A 17,350-nucleotide genomic window follows, 5' to 3' on the forward strand; every position below is an offset into this window, starting at 1 on the left:
AATGAAATTTTCTGCAATTTAACACATTAAAACTAGTATGGACAGTATGGCGCTTTTTCTTTTTAAGATTTCTGACATTTTGACTTATGTAGGAATTAGTAGGACACTTAGGACAGGGATATAACATGGCCAGTAAAGTTATATGAATAAAGGGGTTACATAAAAATTCGTACATTACTTATTTTGCAGAATTTGTGGTTTACGTTTCATTAATGGTTGGCACCATCCATTCAACCGTCCATTATAGGCGTGTTTACCATAGGTAATATGCTAATATTTTTCGAACTCGATATTGCTCATACAATTTTGCGGGATTTGACGTTTTAGATTATAGATTATAGGTGCTTTGATTATTGATTATAGGTATAATCTATTACAGGTGTCATCTCCATGTGGGATCGGCTAACTAGGTGCAATAAATAGTTATTTAGAATAGGCCAGCCATAAAACTCCACTCTTACGTCAAAAGATCAAATATTATAATTATAACCTGTCATCCCGCCGCGGGCTTAGGTAACCCATTTAGCCAATTTTGATACATACACATGCACCTAATAGTTTGCCTTTTCTTACAGAACTCACTATGGTTAGGGAGGCGAGGTAGCTAAATGGCGTAATTCAACGGCGCCGTCGAGACCTATCAAAATCGAAAGATAAAATAATTTCGAAAAGAAAAGCTCGTATGGCAAAAACCATTTTAGCGGTGGGTTTGGCGTGTACGGTTTTTCAAAAATGTTAAAAAAAACAGTTACTTGGGCATTCTCGAGCGCGTCAGATATTCATACTACGTATGCCCCGAGTGCCTCTGATAACAACGGTATACTAATCTGCCGGTTTGCGTGGTGGGGGTAGGCATATAAAGTAGTCAAAAATGCAAAAAAAATAAAATTACTCGAGCGCGTCAGATTTTCGGAAGGGGTGTTAAGTAGGCCCCAAGGAAGCTTCCTTTAAAAAAACTGACGATTTCGGCGTGACGATAAGTTACGATGAATTTTTGAAAATGCAAAAAAAAAAAGTTTTTTTGAAATACTCGAGCGCGTCAGATTTTCATAGGGGAGGTTTATCTCGGTATCCTGAAAGCATATTTTTTTAATCTGACAAAAATGTTGGTGGGTTCTCTTAATCTGACCGAAAAAGGTTTTTTGGTTTGGTTTGGTTTCTTTTTTTTCCTTTCTTATGTAAAGAGACCTTTTTTGTGTAAAATAAAATTACCTTATTTGTTTATTTAAACTTTTTTTTTGTAAAATGTATCGTTCGCGACTTATATGCCGCAACGCGTTCTTAGGAAGACGAAATGGCTCCTCCACACTTCCGGTCATGCGGAAACCGGCAGATTTTGTATTTTTAGTAAGTTTTAGATTATATTCTTCAAAATAAAAAAATAAAAAATGCGCTCGAGAATGCAGGATTAACGTTTTTTTTTACAAGTTCGCGACCCTATAACTCGGCGGCGTCAAGGACTTATCGTCAGATTAGTTAAATTTAGTCTTTAAACACTAAAAATCAACCCCCAATATATTAATCTGACGCGCTCGAGTATTTCAGACTATCCATTTTTTTTTACTAATCTGATCGTCTATCCTAGGCGCGCGTCACTACATATAGAGCTAAATACTTTACAAGGTTGTTCTATTAGGTCTAAGGTATCTCTCATATCTTAAACTGCCACGCTCGAGTATTGCCGAAAATTCCCCTATTCGCCTCCCTAACTACCTATAATTTATTGTGTAATCAATTAATAATCGGCGTTTCACATCACTTTAATGAGCGCGTGGGCAAAATTTTAACTCAATATCGTTGGAGGGGGTCATTAAACTAATTCAGAGACATTATCGCCGTAATAACGTGTGGCGTGGAGTTGCGCTGCGAGCAGCGCTGGCTGCATTGACGTATGTCTAGGGATTGGCCTATAACCACGAAAATCGAAGTTCGCAAATTGCGGGCATTTTTCTCTGTCACTCTAATTACGCCTTCATTGGAGTAAAAGAGAAAGATCCCCGCAATTTGCGAAAAACGGTTTTCGCGGTAGCCCCTCTGGTCTTACGGGCAATAAGGACGCAGCCGGCAAGAGTCCCCAACGACGCGCCGCGACTGACTACATACTACTACTTATTATTTATTATGAATTATTACCTCAGTATTATGGACCGAAAAGTAGCGAAGTCTACGTTTCGACTCGGGCATTTTGCTTTCCGGTAGATCTGCTCTGGGTACTTAACAGGTCGCAATTCTCAACCAACTCTCGTGAAATGTTGTGACCGGATTCTATGATTAAGTAAATAGTTTTTTGTCGATCCGGTTTATGGTTTTTTTTAAATGTCGGAGTCGTCATAGCTCGTGCCTAAACAAAATAGCGAATCGATATCATAAGATTTTTTTTCTCTTTGAGACAATATGTTTACAGAGTAGGTAAATGGCAAAAAATGCAGAAAAGGGTCTAGCCGTGTTTGTATGGGGCATCGGCCCCAGAAGCCAAATTGATTGCCGTTTTGCCAATTTATTAGGCCAGATGTAAGATGCAATTTCACCAAAAAAATAACCCTAAAATGCTGCAGGTTTTTGAGAAAATAAAAAAAAAGAAAATTGGTTTTCATTTTTTTTTATCTAAACTACCAAACCGATTTTTTGTAACTTATACACATTATGTAAGTAATCTAGATGAATTATTTAAAAAAAAATGGAGTTTCAAATATCCTTATAACTAGTAATATTTTCACTTTTAATTTTTCAAATTTTTTTTTTAATATTTCCGAAATAGGGACACCCACCAATTTTGGGTATTTTATGTATAAATTAATGTTCTATAACATATATTTTTTTCAAAAATATTTTTTGGCTCAACAGGGTAAAAATACCGTATGTATGTATGTAATGTATGAACAGACACAACCGGGAGAACTCCCGGTCCCATATCGACCACCGCGCCGCTCTGTACGAATTTGAATTTCGAACGTAACAAATTGCTAAAATGGACTGGCTGTATGCGGCTTGCTTGTCGGCGCGTCACGAAATAAAAAAATAAAAAGGCGGGAAACGCGGCTCACTAAAAAGTTCCGTTTTAATATGAGCTGCGTTGATATTGATCTTGCAATGGAAAAAAAGGAGATTAACACAAAATATTTTCAAAATCTCCAAGATCGTTACATTACTAAAGTCGCACCAAACAAAGTCTGCAGCGAATTTGATAGCCCACGCAGTGTAAGTGTTAAGTATACGTCATAATTTAATAATGTAAGTGTTAAGTATACGTCATAATTTTAGAAGTTTGACGTTTAAAATGACACTTGCACTGCGTGGGCTATCAAAATCGCTGCAGACTTTTTACGGTCTAACTATACGTTCTTAGCAATATCTGCAAACGGCTACGAGAATATGCGATTGATTATATAGAAAAAAGCCCGCTGTCCTTAGAGGAAAACGTAAGCTCTTATAGGATCACTCGTGCGTCTGTCTGTCTGTCCGTCTGTGGCAGCCTATTTTCTCGGAAACTACTGGACCAATTAAGTCGAAATTTGGTACACGTATGTAAATTCGTGACCCAAAGATGGACATATTTTTATATAATTTTAAAATACATAGGTTCGAAGTTATTTAAGAACATACCCAAAAAATGACCATTCCCCCTCCCCTTTAACTCCGAAACTGTCTGGGTCTAAAATTTTGAAAAAATTACTCAAAATGTTCTCTACCTATAATATTATTATTATTGGCTATTATAGACTATATTATAGTCCATTTTAGCAATTTGTTACGTTCGAAATTCAAATTCGTACAGAGCGGCGCGGTGGTCGATATGGGACCGGGAGTTCTCCCGGTTGTGTCTGTTCATACATTACATACATACGGTATTTTTACCCTGTTGAGCCAAATGAATATTTTTGAAAAAAAAATATGTTATAGAACATTAATTTATACATAAAATACCCAAAATTGGTGGGTGTCCCTATTTCGGAAATATTAAAAAATTTTTTTTGAAAAATTAAAAGTGAAAATATTACTAGTTATAAGGATATTTGAAACTCCATTTTTTTTAAATAATTCATCTAGATTACTTACATAATGTGTATAAGTTACAAAAAAATCGGTTCGGTAGTTTAGATAAAAAAAAATGAAAACCAATTTTCTTTTTTTTTTAATTTTCTCAAAAACCTGCAGCATTTTAGGGTTATTTTTTTGGTGAAATTGCATCTTACATCTGGCCTAATAAATTGGCAAAACGGCAATCAATTTGGCTTCTGGGGCCGATGCCCCATACAAACACGGCTAGACCCTTTGTAATGCTGGTTTAGGCGGTATTAGGATATTAAACGCAGGCTAAGCGTATTTGTTTCATTTTTATAAGACTAAACCTAAAATATGTTTATTGTCATTTCAATTTTCTAAATTATTCTAAACATCGGTGCCATACATTTATTCAGCTTTAAGCTATGTTCGCAAGATCTACAGCTCACAGAGCCACTAGATTACATGATAAACAGCATTTACGAGGCCTGGACACAAAAATTGTGCGAACCGTTTACCATTAGAGACCGAACATTAACAGAATAACATGCTTATTCCATGTTGATCAACCTAACTGTCTTGCCCTTATTAAGCACCAATATGTACTTTAATAATTTGTGTAATTTGCAAGGAAACATTACTTTGCCTTTGTTGAGGCATAATTCTCGGGCACAATTTTTATCCTTACAAGTTTCTTGTGTAAATGATTTAGATGTTTATTCTCATAATATACCATTACAATATAAATTATCATAACTAATCTACACGAATTTATATTAAGATTGTCAATCTTCAATCGTCAACTTACATTATTTAATAAATTCAAAAATACAACATAAAAATGTCTGAGTAAGTAATCACATGTAAACAATTTTATGCATTTAGGTATGTCAAAACAAAAAATCGGGAATAATTAATTACGAGTTATTACTTAATGCTCGTTATGTTCTAAATAAAAAAGGTATAATTAATGAAAAACATGTCAATTAAAATAAATAATATGTATATACAAAGTATGTATAATATATGTATAATGCAGAATATCGAGGTCATAAACTCATTTAAATTACGGAATATAGTGGTTTACCGTAAATCCAATAAAAGGACTCGCAGTTGACTTTCAAATGTTTCGTCAGATGTTTCTGTACTTACCTAATTCAGCGGGTAAGTTGACTATAGGCAAAAAGAATAGATAGTATAGAGGGGTCCTGTCATTGTCAATTTTGTAGTCACGAACCAACCACTTTAACACTAGTTAAGAAAAAATAAATAATGACGCTCATAGTGCAATTAATACCTATAAATCAATAAGTAATTTTAACATTTTATAACAATTAGCATTTTGGATATCATATAAGTATTTATTTTATTTTAACAAAAGTATGATATGATTTCGCCAAACTGCTTGACAGTTTGTTGGCGAAATACAGCACTCTTTACTTATAAAACTATAAACTATATTTGATCAAATAGTACCTAGCTGCGGCTATAGACACGCAAAAGTTCCTAGTATATGACATACGTATTGTCGAAGTATTTTATGCGGGCCTATTGCGACAGTCATTGACTTAGAACACTGCCAATTTAAGCATTTCTTTAGCTCACTTTTTATAGTATGAAAACTCAGCACTGCATCTTGATAGAATGCACTCCTCATTTTGTCACTTTCAGCAATTATTCCTCATATTGGAAATCAGAAAAAAAATGTACTATAAATATCTAGGTTTGGAACGGCTTTTTTAACCGACTTCCAAATCCTAAAGGAGAAGGTTATCAATTCGGTTGTATGTTTTTTATTATATTTTATTTTTTATGTTTGTTACTCCATATCTCCGTCATTACTGGACTGATTTTGAAAATCCTTTTCTTGATTGTATGTATATGCATACAGATTGGTCCTGTTTTTGTCAAAACCCAGTTCTGATGATGGGATCCATGAGGAATCGAGGGAACTCCTCAAATCAAGATGTGTTGTTAAGCAAGTTAAGTTTTTAAGCCACACTTTTGTCAAGCTCGAGTTCTGATGATGGGATCCTCTCCTCAAATCTTAAAGGCATGCGTATAGAGATTTTTGTATTTTCAATAGAAAATCAAGCAATTTCATTAAAAACTGTTGCATTTGATGAAGTGCAACTGCGGATGATGATCAGAACAGAACTCTTTAACAACGCATAGCTCGCGTTTGGCGATTTTTCCTCTTCGTTATATTTGTTAAGCAAGTTAGGTTTTTAAGCCATATTTATGTCAAGTTCAAGTTCTGAACATGGAATCCATGAGGAATCGAGGGAACTCCTCAAATCTTATTAAAGGCATACGTATAGAATTTTCTGTATTTTCATCATAAAATCAAGCATTTACTTTAAAAACTGTCGTATTTGATGAAGTGGAACTGCTGATGATGATCAGAACAGAACTCTTCAACGACACATAGTACACGTTTGGTGATTTCGAATTTCGAATTTGACTTGGACTGGGACCCGGACTCGCACCTAGACCCGGACTCGTACCCCGATCTGGTTCGGACTCGGACTCGGACTCGGATCCGGACTCGGACCCGGACTCGGACTCAGACCCGGACCTTGATCCGGAAAACCACTATACCTAAACTAAATAAATCCCTATGATTACCTACCATAAAATGTAGGTATAAAGTATGATGACGCCAAACCCAGCCCTCCCGCTCAAACCCCCGTACACCGCACCATATGCGCTGTTAAGTGGGTTAGGTTAGGTTTGAACTGCGATCCTCACAGACCCAAACAAAAGTGGGTTAGGTTAGGTTAGAACTGCGAGCATTGCAGACACGAAATGCTACTAGAAAAGTGGGTTTAATTAGGTTCGAACTGCGATCCTCACAGGACCGAACTGCTATCAGAGAAGTGGGTTAGGTTATGCTAGAATTACGACCCTTATAGAAACGAAAAGTGGGTGGTTTTACCTCCTTTTCATAGTGCATCATCTACCATAATCTTTCACCGGGTGCCATAGAAGTCGATTATTTTTTGTTAAAAATATGTTGATAAATGTTCAGGAATTGGTAACTGTAGACTCCGTCTATGTTAACTAAGCACTGATTTGAACGGAGCAAAGTGAGTGAGTGTCAATTTGATATGACCACACGTTGTCATTGCAAATGCCACGCAGAGTTAGCTTGGTCCGACTCTAAAAAGTAAATGTAATACGACTGCTTGAAAAATATTTGTAATTTGAACAAGCTATGTTGGCAGTGATTTTTTGTGTGAAAGTGTTATTTTTAAACTTCACAATCTTCTATGAAATGATAACGCTTAAATAACACTCGAACAGTCTGTGCTATTAAAATAGCTACCAACGTTGCTTGGTCTGACTCTTAGAATTATAGTAAAATACTGATTTCCAACATTCAATTAGAAATATTCACTGAGAAAAAGCTAGTACCTAGTTAAAGTAGTTGAAGTTAACTGTTTTTACAAAACATCAGCCAACCGGGCCAGTTTACCTACAGGTGTGAATTTACGAGACGCTTGCATAATAACAAGACCGCGCGCGTGCGCGTGCGGGCCTTCTCCGCTTGATCAAATTGTTGGTGTCGCGGAATAACTTATCATTGGTGCCCTGGTGCCATCAAAATTTGTGCGACGCATAGTTTTATACCTACAAGTTTTAGCAACGTATGTATTTCAAATGCAACCACTGTAGAGAATAATTTTGATCGTTACAGTTTATTTTCATGTCAGCAGCCAGGCTAGCATAGGAGGGGCGCGACCGCGACAGTATCACGCCAGCGTGATCTACCCATCCCTTTTAATTAATACAGTTAGAACATGGGTACTTCACCGCTTAGTGTTTTTCAAACGGTATGGGTAGGATGACATTAGATTTTTTTGAAGTGAGGAAAAAATGATAAACTCGATTCAGCGTAACGCGTAACGTCATTCCATGCCATTGACGTACCTATGCAATCCTTTTTTTAACAAAAAAACATGAATAAGTAAAAAAATATACATATCTTCGTAGCTTAGAATTCCCATTATAATAGACACAAATCATCAATATATTTAACATAGGTACGCGTAAAACTAAGCTGGAAAAACACGTCTATTTCTACATTTTGAAGTCTGGACCCTTCTCTCATGGAAAGGCACATATTATTAATCCTAATGTTTATACTGAAACTAGCCATTTTTTTAACCATGTGGACATATATGTTTTTTAAATGTGATTTTTATTACTGTGTCTCATCATGCCTATTCCAAACGAACCTACTTAGAAAGGTTATTATTTTTTCAAAAAAGTTCTCGATTGAATTGTCAATTTGATTTTCGTTATTTCTAAATCTATGAATACAATATTACATTGTCTTTTGTTTTGGCGCTTTATTCCGATAATTAAACCTAATCATTAGAAATACTGATGAAGAATGAATAGATATTTTAACTGTCAGATGAAGAAAACGCTTACAAATATTTGTCACATTTAATAATAGCACAGCACAGTTCTGTTATAGCATGGATCAAAATGACCAATACCACAATTTAATTAATATTTTTACACTACAACGCTGCTAGGTACTTTACCGCACTAGTGCAATAATTAGCACATTTCGTTACTATGTCGAAAATTTAAAGGCCATATGTATAGGTACTTACTTTAAAGCGTTGCACCTACAATACATGTGCGAATAGGTAGGTACCTACCTAATTTGCAACTAATGTCGATTTAAAACACTCCTTTCGGTCGTTTTTTAATTTATCGCCACTCGTTACGAATTATATTTTTCGCACTTGTACCGTACCTAATGTACTATTTTAACCCCCCGCCAATCAACGAGTCAACATGACCACTTGTAGCCATCTGGTTAAAAGTGGTTCAGATAGAACTCCACGCGTAGCAACATATCATATCTTAATCTGACACGCTCGAGTAACTACAAAAATCCTCTATCCTACCATATTCCTTTACACCTTACAAAAAATACCTAAATAAGTACCTACATAAGTTTAGGGCAATATTTGCGTAAGACATGATTCACATGATAATATATGGGTTTACTTTGATTCTTCCATGCATAATCTTTTGTTTGATATACCTACCTACGCAACTCTACTGTAATAAATATAATAGTTATTACATTTAATGTTAGAAAATAACAAACAACATTCTCGTTTAAAAGGCCCATAACGCAGCACGGTTATGTAAAAAAAACGATAGTTTCCCTCGACAACATAATTGCCGTAATCTGCATGTTAAATACTGTCATTAAATTATAATTCCTCCAAATTTAGGAAGGTTTTGTGTGATTTTTAGCGGACAATTCAATGACAGGTTATAGGTATGCAATAATATGTCCGTCGTCAATAATTTTTTAACATGAAAGCGGATTAAAGTACATAGGGAGAAATGTGTGATTATCACATTACACGCTGATATTCTAAGATGGTATTTTGTAATAAACGGTACGGAACAAAAAAGTATTACCTAGCAATTTGCTACGTAAGTACTTACCTACTTACACTTGTTAGGTACTATAAAATATAAGCGTCATGCTTTCAAATACGAGTAACTAGATATTGTAGGTACTAAGAAAATTAGATATTTTTAGCATTCCATAGTCAACTAGGAACCCTTATAGATTCGATATAAAAATCTAAATTTTGTGTGATATAAATGATATTAATTAATGGACGACCCCCAAAGATACAAATTCTACAAACACAAAGTGTTCCAAATCCACCATTACATTATAACGACTAAATCCGAAATAAAGCATCATAAAGAGGCCCCGTAACTCCTATGACTGGCAGCTTCGATATTGTACAAGTAATAAACGAAACAAGCACGTACATACGTATATTGCGCGTACCTACCTCGTACTTGAGGTTTCTATTCTACTGTTGCGAAACGACAAGAAATGGTGTAGGTACCGGACAATGGTGCCAATTTCACTAATTCGCTTTTACTTGCCATCTAGCAATAACTGAATTAGTTAGGAAATGTCTCGAGTACAATCGAAATTACTAAACTTACACTTGCAGTGTAGGTAGTAATATTTTTTCTGTCTGGACAGACTATACAGACAAAATTATTAAATTAAATTCAATAACGTAACTAACATTAATATTTAACAAGCAAGGATTACCCACAGTTAGTTTTGTAGGTTAAAGCGGTCAGTCATGCTTGTCATAAGCCTATGATGATTGCTTCCCGCCTATACGACATATAGACATAGTATGTACCCACTCAACATATCTACCTATATATATATGCCTCTACTTACTACGACACTCCTGCATCCTCACTGTACTTGCTTCAATAAATCTTATAACTAAGAGCAATTTATTCAAATAAATGAGTGACTGACATCGCAGGGATCCAGGGTTCCAGGGATCGCTTTGACTCCCATAAATATATTGTTATGAAATTAAAAAAAAAATAGATTTAGATATTTATTCCCACAATATAAAATTACAATATACATTATCCAACACTAATCTACACGAATTTATATGATTGTCAATAAATATATACTTAATTTACATTAAGTATTTAATAAATTAATAAATACAATTTAATAATGTCTGAGTAAGTAATCATATTATCTCAACAATTTTATCCATATTATTCATGACTGTAACTAGTAGTCGTAACGATTGTAGAGCATGACGCTTAATAAATCTAACGATTACATACCGGGTGTAGCCTGTAACATGAGCAAAAAATTAAACTGTAGGCTGTACTCCTCATACTGACCAACATTTGTTCAGCGTCTTTTAAAAATAACTTGTGGTTTGATTTATTACTTTAAAGTTCATTCTAAGACGCAATGTATTGTGAATTTTGTTATGTTTAAGGCGTGACAAGCAACGTCAATCACAATGATATGGCGTGGCGAGGGCGTCCATTGAAGATAATATTTATTTTGTATGAAAATGGAGCTATGGAGTCGATAACACTAAAATTAAAGTCATTCACATCCTCACACTCATTCAGTAAATTTGCCCTAAATACATATATCCTAAGCATTTGCTTTTAAGTACCTAATTAAATATAAATTTTTTAAATAAAACGTAATTATTATAATATTAGAATTGCATAGTTCTTGCTGTATTTCAACTCTATCGCCGAGTTAAATATACTACATACATATGTACAATATAGGTACATACCTATATTGTTCGATATAATACTCGTATAACTGAATGTAGGTATGAAGCTGTGTTTCATAAGAATCATAAGCATCATAATAATAACGACTCCATCCAGCTCACTATAATCTTACCGTGCGATGAAAATTCTGATGCCTAGGTAATTATTAGGTCACGGTGACTATTTAAAAATTATGACATTTATTATAACGCCGTAATTGTTTTTCTTTATATTTTTATGATTTTTGTCAGTATGACTAATAATAACGGTTAATAAATTTGGAACTATTTTATGGAAGATAATAGAGACCTGAGGGCCTACCGCGAACCACGTTTGAAGTGTTGCCTCCCTATCACACTTACGTGCAAATTTACAAGTGCGACAGAGAGGTAACACGTCGAACGTGGTTCGCGGTAGGCCCGCTGTCTTCGCACTTTCTTCGTGGTAGTGTCGGTGGAGAATTAGTATAGTCAATGCCAGTTAGAATTTTTAATTAGAGTTACACTTAGTATGGTTCATTAATTAAACTGTACCGATTAATAAATTCATCTTGCTGCCAAAATGATATCCATAAGATTACCAAAATGTATACATTTTGTTTTGACCTAACTTATTCGCTATCATTTTCTTTTGTTTCAGGGAGCAGTATATTTTCAATGTATTTGAAGTAATTGTTAGCACTCTGGAAACAAAATTACAGAGAATTGAAAACTTAGACAAGGCTGTAGAGCATCTTATGAGAAGAGTTGAAGCTCTCGATTCGAGGGTAAATGACAACATTCATAAAACGGACGCCATCATTTCGAAACTTGGTAATCTCGACCTAAAACTGTTTAGACATGTTCCTGAAGGTGACGAAACGAGTTTCGCTGAAACTAGCACTAAAAGACAGGTAGTCAATAGAATTAGTGATGCTCAGCTGCTGGACCGGAAACTCGAATCGCTGGATCAAAAAGTCTCTGACATTGATTCAAAATTGGTTGGCCTTAAGAACCAGATAGATAACAACTTCCTGCCCGTGGACGATATCAATGCAGAAGCGAGTGAAAAAAAGCCCATAAGCCTCAATGTTATAGAAATTGCCAAAGGACTGAATACAGAGGTTATTAATGAAATCACAAAAGAAGTAGACCAGCTTAGAACATCAATGTCGACTGTCGATCGTAAATTACAATTTCATATTAACCTCGTATCTGAAAATTTAGGTAAGGTCTTGTACATGATGGCCGACGTGCATGCCGCCATAGTGGAACCCGAAACTGCTTCTATCAACGTTAACAGTCTGTTTAAAAATCGGACAACTACCAGCACGCCAGCTCCGGCACTAAAAGGCAGTAAAATCGATACCCTTGTTAATAAAATTATTCCCATGATGAGTGTATCGGAAAAAATGGACGAAGTATGGGATGTAGTCGTTGGAACCAAAAGCTCAGTCGATGATTTGGTTCCTAAGTCGGATGAACTTCTAACACAAACTCAACGGCAAGAACGGGCTATCGGTCAAATTCACAACGATTTACGAGTAAAAACTAATCTTATAATAGAAAACTTGGATATGGTTGAGAAAAGGTTAAAAAAACAAGAAGATGATGTAGCAACGTTGGCTCAGAGACCGGTGCCCGCAGAACTGCTGCTGGACCCGACCATTGACCGACTTGTGGAGTACGCGCCCAACAGGTTCCGCGTCGACGACCCCGCCACCGAGCCCAGCACCAGCACTGTCGCCGCCACCACTATGCCCACCTCTACTGTTGTCAACAGGTGACCTTTTTTCTCACAATTATCTCTTGCGACTTAGAATATTAAACTTAAGAAGTATCTGCGAGCGAATCTGCAAAGCGACAAGCGATTGTTTACTTATTGTTTACCATTGACCTTATAGATATTGTTACGCATTAGCGAGTTTAGTGGTCGGCTGTGCGCGCGTCTACTGTGACTAATGGTTGTATCGCACGCAGCCCGAGCACTCCAAGCAGCTCGAGCACCGCGCCGGGGCCGGCGGGCGCGGGCGTGGCCGCGGCCGCTACCGCAGGCGCGGCGGCCGGCGCGCGCCCCGCCAGCCGCAAGGGTGGCATTATCTTCCCGAGTGTCAAGAACAAGCCCATCATCGGCAATAACACCTTCGCTTCGGAGATCGTCGCCAACTATAAAGACGTGAAAGTGAGTCGATGTTACATAAACTATTATAATTACTACTCATGGGTTGTATCTACCTGGTACTCCTATACCTATACCTACCTGTACATTTCCAAGTATCTTTGAATCAATCATAATCGTGCCACCATTAAAATGTGATAGCCGAGCGAATTATATAACTAGGTAACATATACCTTACCTTCTTCATAACGTCACCAGTGTCACCACGAATATTAATTGGTGATAATGTTTTGATTTTCAAGAACTTTTCCTTTGCAGTCACCAATTAGGTGAGGTGATGTATGAAATATGATATTTTCTATTTGTGTATAATTTTTTATAGATACCTACAGCTAAGTGATATAGGGACCTATAGGTAAGCGGATATGCACTTTTGCAGATGGGTGTATTACGTTAGAAAAATAATGATTGTCAAAGGTGCCTCTCTGTTGAGTTGTGAAAGAAAAGGAATTGTGAAGCGAAACCTCGTAGATTAATAAAAATTTGCAAAGTAACTTGAGTTACATATGACAGAAAAAAAACTACTACGAATACCACCATATTATTATCTTAAATATAACTCTAACCACGGCCACGGTGCAATGCATTTCTGGAAATGTAGGTATTTATCTAAACGTGACCTATAATTAATCTTCCGCTTATTGACAATTGTAATTAAAATTAGTTATGTGAAGGTTGTACTGTACTTATAAAAGTTATTTTATCGTAAATTGCAAAAGGTACCTTACTTAGTTTATCTGCGACGGCGGAATGTTAATCAACCGTTACCTTTCAATTCGAGGCACAACGCGGTAAATGAATGTTATTCAGCCTACTGCCTCTACGTACTTACCTTTTACGTCCCGTGGTGTAGCAATACGAGCACTAGCAAAGAGTTCCTGTTGGCGCTGCAGTGCGTTATCTGCAAACATACATACTGATTAAAGAACTAGATACATTTTGGAAATAGGATTTTATTGCAGATTACACTCACTAAATCAAGAAAATTCTAACGAGCCCTAACTGGAAGGTTAGATCAAGGTTAGATTATTTGTACATTGCCTACAGAGTTATAATTACGAATGTTACAATTACGACTTTCGACTTCCATCATCTCTGATTGACGATATTATACCTAATATTGTATTATCAAGTAAGCTACGCTGCTAAATGAGCTGAAAAGTTATTTCAGCTCAATTGTAAAACAAAAACTTGGTCACATTTAGCTTGCAAGGTTTGATTATGGACATCGGTCCATAATCAAACCTTGCCCGATGGCTAGGTAAACCACTTAAATAAAATCTTGTACGAAATTATTATGAATACTTAAAAGTAGGGTTTACCATTTCCGTTCCTAGCTGTGTATCCATATTTATCTAGTCAGGCAACTCATAGGGCATTACTAAATACTTATTGCTATTATTATACGCTCACAAGTATTAAAGCAATTTATAGCGTCAAGCATATATAGCAGCCTACCGCCCTGCGACCTCTACATTCTGCTCTGAACTGAACATATAGGTACATACGCAACGGTGGGTATTATTACATGCAATCAACTTTTAAATCCTTGAATCGCAGTGGACTGTTAAAAATGCAGTGCATTAGTTAGGTAACGTCGCATATGGCTCGGCTAATACTTAAAGCTGTATCGTGATTCGGAATTATAGTACCTATTGTACAAGTTTACATAATTTACATATTCCTGTTACGTCTTACATAAACGACTTTCAAATAATTGCCAGATCCTATTTACATAGGTTTCGCTTTAAAGGTATGTTTAAATGTGGTACATAAGTTCCGCTCGAGAAAAGTTGCATCGGGCTCGGCTTATTACGTAAATCTGGTTCATGCGCATTAAACAGTGCTTTCCGCGGCTTTGTGCGTGGCGCGGCGCGGCGGCGCAAAAACCGGCCGTTCCCACCAATCGGCAGTTACCAATGATTACAGCGGGTTTATTGTTTCTTAGCGTACGTGAACTGCTGTTATGTGGCAAGTGATGCAACTATTTAATACAGGTATAAAGTGACATTCCATTTCCAACTGCAGCTGCAATACTGTTCATTTTCTATGGAAATTGACAATGACAGCGACGCGTTTCCATAGTAAAATGAACAGTATTGCAGCTGCAGTTGGAAATGGAATGTCACTCTTATTCAGTTCTCGCATGTATGTTTAATAAATTATTGTTAACCCAATTCAAAATTAAAAACACGTCATAGTTGTTAAGTAGTTACCTACTTAAATAATACCAGTATCACGTTCTACAGATACTAAACTATGAATCTAGATTTAATAAAATTTGAGCCAAGTCGGATTAAATCAAAATCATCCAGCATCGTTTTTAGAGTTGCGTACCCAAAGCAATCCCAAGACTCCACTGTCCGTCTGTCTCTCTGTCACCAGGCTGTAATGGCTGTATCTCATGCTCAGTAGAATTTTTTTACAGATGATGTATTTCTGCTGTCGCTATAACAACAAATAAGTACGGAACCCTCGGTGGGCGAGTTGGGCACGCACTTGTTTTACTTACGTACATTATTCGCTTTAATTGCAAATCATTTTTTTGAAGTTAAATTTCTATACCTATATGAATGACACGCAAACTCCACTTGCGTATTTTACGATGAAAAATGTTAAATTCGCACGCGCATAATTAGCGGTCGACGCAATTAATAGATAATAGAGGTGTTGATTAAACTAAAATATGTGTGGCATAGCTTAGCACTTTCACATTGCGGCCAAAAAATCTTATTGGAACGCAAAGCGTAGGGTTTGTAATCTCATGCAATTATGCATGTTATAATAGACATTTCAGTATTATAATAGACATAAAATAGTTGACCTCAGACATTGCTTTTGAGAGTTACGACTGACCGAACTTGACCGGTGTAGTCGACAAACCGCGAGGCTGCAAACTTTTTCCATATAAGTTATCAAATCAGCCTTAGTTTAACAAAACTTTAGTTATATTTTTCGCATTTATAAGATAAACATTGGGTTTTCTCGGATAAACTCGGCTCGCTATAAATTCCAAAGATGTATATAATCAGGAAACAGTCGAATCGTGACGACTGCGCTCCAAGCAATAATGGAAATAAGCCACGACTTTCCTTTTCTTTCGGTTATTTAACGACAAAAAGCAGCCCTCCGTGCTTAATTACTATAATTTTCTGAATAGGCATAGTAAAGTAATAACTACGTTGCGATATCCTTGTAAGCAGTAAGTAGAAACAATTTGTTCGTACCATTAGGTATACCTACACGAATTCAAAATGTCTGTCCTCACTTATCAGGTTAACAAATTAACATTGGGTCGAGTTTTATTAACATTAACACGAGTAGAATAAGAAAGACTGAACAAAAATGAATAATACTTATATATTTTATACCACGTCGGTGGCAAACAAGCATACGGCCCACCTGATAATAAGCAGTCACCATAGCCTATGAAAGCCTGCAATACCAGAAATGTTACAATGCGCGTTACCGACCCTTTAAAAACCAGTACCTACACTCCTTTTTTTAAGAACCCCATAGGTAGAACCTATACTGTATAGTGCTTTGTACCTATAGCTATTCTTCGTATGGTTGAGCTCTTCTAATCTCAGGATCTCCATAGTCACTTTCTTATGAGTCGTTAAAACAATGGTAATATCACACTCACGCTTAAAATACTTTCTATGTGAACTTAAGCATGTGAAGATGTAAGTGTGATGTGGAAAGCTCGCGATCTTTGCAAACAACGTTGCGCAACTCGCAACTAAAGCCAAAAGAATAATTATCTGCTCTCAGACCAACACTGAGATGCCACTGACACATTTGGACATCAAATAAACCATTTACTAACTTACCATTGGGATATTAATGGGCTGTCGCTAGACATTACTATTATTGCCACAAGCACTTATACCTACTTTGAAAGGAAAACCCATTAACTGGATTTTACTTTACCAACTCAATAAGTTTAAAAAGAAGTACACACATTTTACTTTATGTGTTACATGATGAATGATAAAAGTGTGCTCATCTACCTTATACATAATATATCTAGTTGGCTATGTCAAGAACTGGAGTTTTTCTTAGC

General features: G+C 36.2%; 1 protein-coding gene across 1 annotated transcript in view; it reads left to right on the plus strand.

The window, feature by feature from the left end:
- The window catches only part of LOC134679024 (angiopoietin-related protein 2), a 121,967-nt gene that overhangs the window by 88,005 nt on the left and 16,612 nt on the right, over positions 1–17,350 (plus strand). Inside the window, exons 2-3 of the mRNA XM_063537824.1 lie at positions 11,767–12,888; positions 13,086–13,287. Of these exons, the coding sequence (XP_063393894.1) occupies positions 11,767–12,888; positions 13,086–13,287 (1,324 nt within the window). The remainder of the gene's footprint in view (positions 1–11,766; positions 12,889–13,085; positions 13,288–17,350) is intronic.

This window comes from Cydia fagiglandana, chromosome Z (genome assembly GCF_963556715.1).
Source record: "Cydia fagiglandana chromosome Z, ilCydFagi1.1, whole genome shotgun sequence".
NCBI classification, from domain to species: domain Eukaryota; kingdom Metazoa; phylum Arthropoda; class Insecta; order Lepidoptera; family Tortricidae; genus Cydia; species Cydia fagiglandana.